Raw genomic sequence first — 7,491 nt, forward strand, 5'->3', positions numbered from 1 at the left:
CCCAATGCAAGTCACTCATATTCACCTCTACGTAGGCACAATTTCCCTTCTTTTCCACCATTTTGGTGAAAATCAAGGTGAGGCTGCCCAATGCAAAAGTGACTATTATTCTTGGACGGGATGTTTGATTCCGTCTGAATATAAAAATCGAAAAAATGCGCCGGACGGAAGGAAACATTCTGTCTGAAGTTTTAAAAAAAAAACCGAAAAAAGTTGAAAAAACACGCGAGACGGAATGAAACATTTCGTCCGAAAAAAAAACCTGAAAATTTTTTTAAAAAAAACACATTGGACGGAATAATACATCCCGTCTGAAGTTCCCAACTCAGCTACTATCTCAGTCGCAAGTTTCATTCTTGTTTTGACTTAGTGAATAAGTCACCCCATAGTCACCCTTGGATTGGGCAAGAGTTTTTTAGTATTTAGAGGTGAAAATTCTCAATTTCCTTTATATTGACTTGCATTGGAAATACTCTGACAGTGATTAAGAAAAAAACGCTGGTTCTAAAACGCTGGTTCTAATGTGCGTTCTGACCGAGTGATTTTCACCCGAAAATGGCCAGAGGGACAATTTCTTATTTTTGAAGTAGGCCTATATTAGAATCATATTCACGTGAAATTTCGTCCGTACGACACCTTCACATGTACTGATGTACTTGCTTGCTGACCCTTATTTTCAAAGCGTATACGGAATTTGTCTGTCTCGAGTCTTTATTGTTTATTTAAACAAAGACTGCTGACTTTGTAACCTGGCGGCTGATAAGAACACAAGAAATAGCCAAAGGAGAGCTGTTTTTATGGAATTTTAGGCAAACACTGCACACCCATGTGAGTTTTATGGGGTAGGTCTCTAAACAAGACGTAATGTATTTATTTCTGTTCAGTCTATAACTCTATATATACTTGAAACACCAAGATTCAACTCAAGACTCTAAACCACATCAAGGTTTTTGCTCTTCCTTCTAGTCGGCCTGTCTTCATTCTCCTCCTGCAAGAAGAAGTCATGGGTATTCGTTTGCTTTCTATGGCTCTTCAAGCCAAGCAAATACTAAGACTACAATCTTTTCTTACTAAGATCCAACCATCTAGTTCAGCAATCAAAACAGAAGTCCCAAAAGGCTACTTTGCAGTTTACATAGGAGAGTTTGAAAAGAAGCGGTTTGTGGTTCCAGTGTCCTACCTGAATCAACCTTGGTTCCAAGACTTACTAAGTCGGGCAGAGGAAGAATTTGGCTTCGATCATCTAATGGGTGGTCTCACAATTCCATGCAAAGAAGACACCTTCATCGATCTTACCTCTCGTTTGAATGTGTCGTAGAAGTTGAGGAAGACTGAACTCTTCCATGTCTATAACAACAAAAGACTGTCACAAAACAATCATTATTGACTTTTAATTTATATCTTTTGATTTGATAACTTTTGTTTTGTTAGTTCAAAGAAATCAATTATAAGATCTGATCTCTCCAAGTTTTCTTTCAATCCATGCAGAACTTCCATTCTATTTAAAAGAGCAAAAAATTTGTAATAAACACGAAAAGAAACGAATGATCGATAAGTATTTCCATTATATTTTTACACCATTTTCGATGATTTTTTACACCATTTTCGATGATTTCTTGTAAAAACTGTCTTGTTACACCTTTTGAATTCAGACAATGCTTTATAATCTTCAACTGAAACTGACTCGAATTTTCCAAACTCCAAACTATATGAGCGCCTTTTGACCAGCAAATTCCAGTAACATTAGGTTACCCTAAATGAGCCGGCTGTAATAGGCAGGTCAGCCATGCTTTACTGAATCAAAGCGTTAAAAGACTACTGTAGCAAGGATGAGGATGTTGAAAGGGAGTAATGGTATGACTAGGATGGTTAAATCGTGACCGAGTGCACTGTTAGGAATATATAACTTAATTGTACTTACTCTTTACCAATTACCAAACTATACAAATTTTTTGTCTTGTGTTTTGTATTTCTTAATTAAATCCGAGCCTAGTGTAGATACACTATGTACTTAAGACAGATTTTCACCCTTACGATGTTTGAAGGTTGATGAAAACTGTCTCCCAAAATATAACGGATTTCTTTCTATAGAAAGTTAGCACTTCAATTCTATAGAATCAGCAAACACAACATAGTATTTGACTAATAAGAACAGAGGGAGAAGAGAAAGATCAGAACTCTATGTGATCTAGTGTATCTTTTTTTCAAAATTCATCAACTATTTATAGGTGAGTGGTACATCTTCGAAATAACATAGTGACTCTTGGGAAAAAGTAGACAACTCTTTGAAAAGTCATATGTTTCGAAAGGACACACTATTTCGACATAAAATATTGTTTCCAACCAATGCCTATTTCTAAAGGTCACACCTTTTCAACATGATATACTGTTTCGAACCAATGCACATTTCGAAAACTCGCACTTTTTCTGCATAATGCACTGTTTCGAACCAATGCACCCTTTCGAAAATATTTTTCTCCCTTTACGTACTCTTTCAAGAGAAAACCCATTTCATCTCAAGTGGAGTAACTTGGGAGACAAATTACTCATTTATATCTCAATGGTGCACTACTGAAAGGTGAAGCAGTACAAGTGAGAGGTGATGACTGACAGTAAGAGTATTGAGATGACTCGATCAAGTGCAAAGTCAGATGGGAATACCATAGCGGTAACAGGAGTAAGCACGTTTCGAAAAGCAAGACCTAATCATATGCATCTGTTTTTAAAACCTTTGAAATTAAAATGGAGGTAAATATTTCTTTTATCTGACCCCAACCCCTGAAAATTGGGATAAGGTATTTTCGCATGTAGCTGTTGTTTAGAGTTGATACTAGTTGAGACTAACTAATATATAAGAATTCATATACGTGACTTGTAAATGAAACTTTCAAGTATGAACAAATAGATGGTCTGGAGTATATTTTCCAGAAGACATCCATTACTCCATTAGCATGTATACGTAACTTTTAATTATGAACATACCAAGAAACCAAATACAGCCTAAGAGGGAGAAAAAACACATAATGACAGGATATCTTGTTCTGATTATTCGTCCAATCTCAACAAATAAATCAGGTCAACCCAAACTCCCGATATTACTACATCTGTACTACCTCAATTTAAGGTAAAAAACAGTTGTTATCAGAATAGTGCTGCACTGACCCAACAGAATAACTTCAGGGCTTCAGGCTCACTCCATCTACTACCGTACTTTATAAAAATATATGGCTCGGTAATTGAATTTATGCAGACAAAATAGCTGACTGCTGACCAGCCTCTTCCGCTTGCAAGCTCTTATAATATTCAACTAGGACTTTCCATCCCCCAGGACACATAAAACCATCAGGAGGATTCTCGCCATTTCGAGCAAAAGTTCGCATCTGTAAACATTGAATGTACCAATTACTAAGATGGCATTGGATTCATAGTAATCTGAATTTTCTTGGTTAAAGCATTAGTTTCAATGATGGTTTTTGGATTTTAACGCACTCAATAAGTCAATAGCATAGAAGCTAATAAAAGAAAGAATGTAAAAGTGTATATTTAATCTTTTATTTAACCTAAATCTCTAGGTCTAAAGATCATAAGGATTTCATTAAACTTAATTTTGTTACATCTGTAACTACAAAGTATGAAGTATGAGAAAAGCCAAAAAGTAAACAAAAAGCAATTGTGCACTAAGAGAGAATGAGTAGACATATGGTAAAGACATTCTTGGTTTTCTTTTTCTAAATTTCAGAAGTTGATATTTCCACACAAAATTGATTGAGACCTCTCATCACACACTATTAACAGAAATGAAGATTAAAAGATGCATAGGGCAAAGAGTGTGTCAAGGACATAAGCAATCACCACAGTTCTATCTGCAACACAAAGAGAGTGCCCTAAGCAGGAGGTCATGTGTCGAGCTCCTTTGAAGGACAGAAATTTGAAAAGGAGTGCACTATCTGTGGGGCCAATTGTTACCATGCATGTTTGCATGTCTAAAAAAGGAAAGAAGTGAGTACGTGCAGCGGTGCAGGGTGGGCGGAGATCATCATCCTACAGACTAGGAGCATGTATGTAAACCATAGTAATATATTACACGTAAGACGTGTACCAAGGTTCTTAAATACATATTTCCTAATTGAAGCAGCCCACTGAATAACTAGAAAAGACATCAGAACAGTGCCCTACCTTGGTACCAGAGATGAAGAGAAAATCTTGAGCACGTGAAGGTTCAAAAAATGCCATTTTCTTTGCCAATGTGTCGTATGCCGCCACCTGTGAAAAGAAAGGATCGAGTGACTTCAATGAGTATGTCGTCACTGTTAAAAAGAGGGTAGAACACGAAATAAAGCAGGATGACTACATACCCTGAATGGTAAAATGTTAAGCCTCTCCAATCCTGGAGCCATGCTTAAAACCTTTTTTCCATGATCAGGATCATATAAATCCCTCTTCTCTGTTGGGTGACTCATGCCAGCTGGATCACGACCCACAATATAGAAATTAGCCCCAGCATTTATTCGTGCCTTAGCATGCCACTGTACTTCAGTAGGTCCGGCATAATGCATAGGTGACGGGAATATTGCCACAATAGTAGTCTCGTGGTCGAGAACACCATCTTCTAGAACCTGCAGAAAACTTTACCGAAGTTTTACTAAAACAGAAAAATCTACAACTTTGAAAACAGAAAAGTTAAATGTCAAAAACCTTGCTATGTTGTTCCATACGAACATCCAATGGCACGTCATCAGCCTTCACAAACCCGCCCAAAGGATGTAGCAACAAAATTGGGTTCTTGTAACCCATTTTCAAAAGTCTCTTTCGTGTATCATTCATCAATAACGCGTGCCCATTATGGACAGGGTTCCTTAGCTGAAAAGCAAACACTGCATCGGCCTGACGCTTGTCAAATTCCTTCCGCAATTCGCGGGGAGAGAGCCTGTAGTGATCAAGACCATCGTTATATTTGATAGGCTCTAACACTTCCAGATCCCCACCAATGAGCCAATTTCCTGCTGGAGTAATTACCTCCTCGACATAAGGTAAACCAGGAGCTGTTGTTCCCCATGTCCTAGCAATTCTTTCTTCTTTGTTGTGCTTATATATTTGAACACTGCATCCATGAACAATCACTTTAGTAGCTTAAAACTGAAGATTGTCAAATAGAAAAAGAAAGAACCCCAAAAAGTTCAGAAATTGCAGAGTTCATAATATTCTAGAAACCTTGGCTATGCGCCACTAGACAATCAGACATTCAGACCACAGTTGTGAAGTCTTAACTTCTAAGAAATACATTTTGTGGTTAAAATGACACCAAGTATATTACAAGATTTAATTTTCTGTCAAAAAATCATGTATTGGTTTTGGTATATATCGAAGTCTAAAAAATTCCATATTGCTATGCCCATCACAAATTTTCAGCAAGCAAATCTCATTGCACCAAGCTACATGGTCAAAAATCATAGTGCTAAGTATCGAGAAGCATATTTTCTAGAGAAAGCTTGTCCCGTTCCATGTTCACTGACTGGCTACCAAAGTAGTAGGCATTAAAACAGCAATCACTCTGTGTCATAGATGTCAAAATGTCAACAGTGGGTCAAGTAATTAAATCATTTCCTAAGTAGAAAAAGTTTAGTGACCAAAATAAGTTTGTATAGTGTTTCAAGGGATTTTGATGTGTTTTGTTAGGTAAGGTGGTCTCAGTACCAAACTCACTCACCAACGGTACAAACTCATACAAAAAGGACCTAAACCAGACTAAAAAGATTTGACCCCACCAGCAGGTGCCGACTAGCAAAGTCGGTAAAACCTTTGGGTGATGATACCAGAGGTATGGGGCTCGAACCGCACCAGCATCAAAGAGTTACTGATCTCATTTAAAACAGGCTTACCAATCAAAAAAAAAAAAAAAAAAAAAAAAAAAAAGATTTGACCCCACCCGTGACATCGGATTAAAAGTTACCCAAGATATGCACACACCCTAATCCTCTCAAAGCCTAATTGTCCAACATAATATATCAGAATGTGTTCTGACAAACAGAGCCTCAATCACTTACTAATCACAAGCTGAGAGGTAAAATTGTTCACAGTCATGTATGCCAACATGTCAACAGTGGATCAAAACATCAAACAAGCTTGAGAATGGAAAGTAAATCAAGTTTACAGACCCAGAATCACCAATGTCTCACTTCATTTAACTTCCAGAAACCATCAACAACACAAACAATGCAAGCACACAACTTCACATAGTTCTCAAACTAAACATGCTTAGCACAAATTATAATGAACAAACAAGAATCATATAACCACTAACCTTCGAAGAATCGCAACTAAATCACCATTGGGCCCAATCAAGCCTACATCAGGAGACGACCCAATAATCTCCTTATCCTTATCATCAATAGCCAAAACAATAGGAAGTGACATATTAACAATACTTCCATCCTTCAACCCAAGGAAATTAAAATGCAAACTTTGCAAATACTCATCTTCCCTCATAAACCCTTTTAATGGATTAGCCCAACCTTCACTAATAACATGCACCCACTCAATATCAATCTTACTAAGTTTAACTTTGGGTAAAGACTCAGCTTCAACTTTTTTCAAGCCCCTTTCATTTTCAGGTACTATAAGATCAACTAATGGTCCCCCATCTGGATCAATTAAAGAACTCTTAATTGTAAAAAGAAGAAGATGACTTATTAGTAACAGATTGCATTGAGTATGAAGGGAATGGGTTGGTATGGTAAATGGGTTTGGTTTGGTTTTTTTGGTGCTAGTGTGAAAGTTGACAATGAGGTGAGTGGTGTTAGTTATGTGTGTTCTAATGGTTAGTGCCATGGTTTTTTTTTGCTGTGTGTGGGTTTTTGAGTCAGATGCTCAAAAACTTTAAAAAAAATAAGATCCGGTTAATTTGGATTCTGATTGTTTTTTATTATTCAAAGAATTTTGGTCCATTCTTGGTGGATGATTCCGTCAACCTTATTCCTTATGTCGTCCACACATAAACACATTACCAAAAAAAGGAAAACAACATAAACAATGTTAAATTGACGACACCTTATTTTATCGAAACTGTCACGTGTCATTTGACCGTGATAGTGCCGGACTGCCGGTCATGATGCAGCAAAGTATATATCGTGATATTTGGAGATATATATCTAGATTTCAGAAAAAGATATATAAATATCACGATATGTTACCGTATGTTAAGAGATATATATGACTGTAAATATCAGTGACATTTTGACGATATTTGCAATATTTGTGATATTTTGAGATATTTTGTGATATTTAGAGATATTTAATGATATTTTGTGTATATAACAATTTTATTTAATATTTACCATTATATTTTAAATAAATATAAATAATGTATCATAATATATCAAAAAATATCTACAATATCTATGATATTTGTCGATATTTTAGATATATCTACGATATTTACATGTGAAACAATGTCAAATATCCCCAAAGAGATAGATATATCCACGATACATA

General features: G+C 36.3%; 2 protein-coding genes across 2 annotated transcripts; one reads left to right on the forward strand and one right to left on the reverse strand.

The window, feature by feature from the left end:
- The first annotated feature begins 894 nt into the window (after window positions 1-894).
- LOC147520417 (auxin-responsive protein SAUR23-like) lies at window positions 895-1,479 on the forward strand. Its single transcript, XM_086591936.1, has one exon. The coding sequence runs from the start codon at window positions 1,004-1,006 to the stop codon at window positions 1,316-1,318; it is 315 nt and encodes a 104-aa protein (XP_086448062.1). The 5' UTR covers window positions 895-1,003; the 3' UTR covers window positions 1,319-1,479.
- Window positions 1,480-2,952: 1,473 nt separating this feature from the next.
- APS2 (Pseudouridine synthase/archaeosine transglycosylase-like family protein) lies at window positions 2,953-7,022 on the reverse strand. The gene is made up of 5 exons (XM_086591937.1): window positions 6,302-7,022; window positions 4,696-5,101; window positions 4,356-4,616; window positions 4,177-4,263; window positions 2,953-3,380 (listed from the first exon to the last, which is right to left on the reverse strand). The coding sequence occupies exons 1-5, from the start codon at window positions 6,826-6,828 to the stop codon at window positions 3,243-3,245; spliced, it is 1,419 nt and encodes a 472-aa protein (XP_086448063.1). The 5' UTR covers window positions 6,829-7,022; the 3' UTR covers window positions 2,953-3,242.
- Between the last annotated feature and the right edge of the window lie 469 nt (window positions 7,023-7,491).

This window comes from Coptis chinensis, chromosome 2 (genome assembly GCF_015680905.1).
Source record: "Coptis chinensis isolate HL-2020 chromosome 2, ASM1568090v1, whole genome shotgun sequence".
Taxonomy (NCBI): domain Eukaryota; kingdom Viridiplantae; phylum Streptophyta; class Magnoliopsida; order Ranunculales; family Ranunculaceae; genus Coptis; species Coptis chinensis.

Bases quoted from the DNA above. Each gene is read 5' to 3' on its own strand.
- LOC147520417 (XM_086591936.1), top strand. From the start codon at position 1,004: ATGGGTATTCGTTTGCTTTCTATGGCTCTTCAAGCCAAGCAAATACTA.
- APS2 (XM_086591937.1), bottom strand. From the start codon at position 6,828: ATGGCACTAACCATTAGAACACACATAACTAACACCACTCACCTCATT. The intron at 5,102-6,301 runs GTTAGTGGTTAT...TCATGGATGCAG, and splicing joins TTAGTTGCGATTCTTCGAAG to TGTTCAAATATATAAGCACA. The intron at 3,381-4,176 runs GTAGGGCACTGT...CAATGTTTACAG, and splicing joins TCTTCATCTCTGGTACCAAG to ATGCGAACTTTTGCTCGAAA.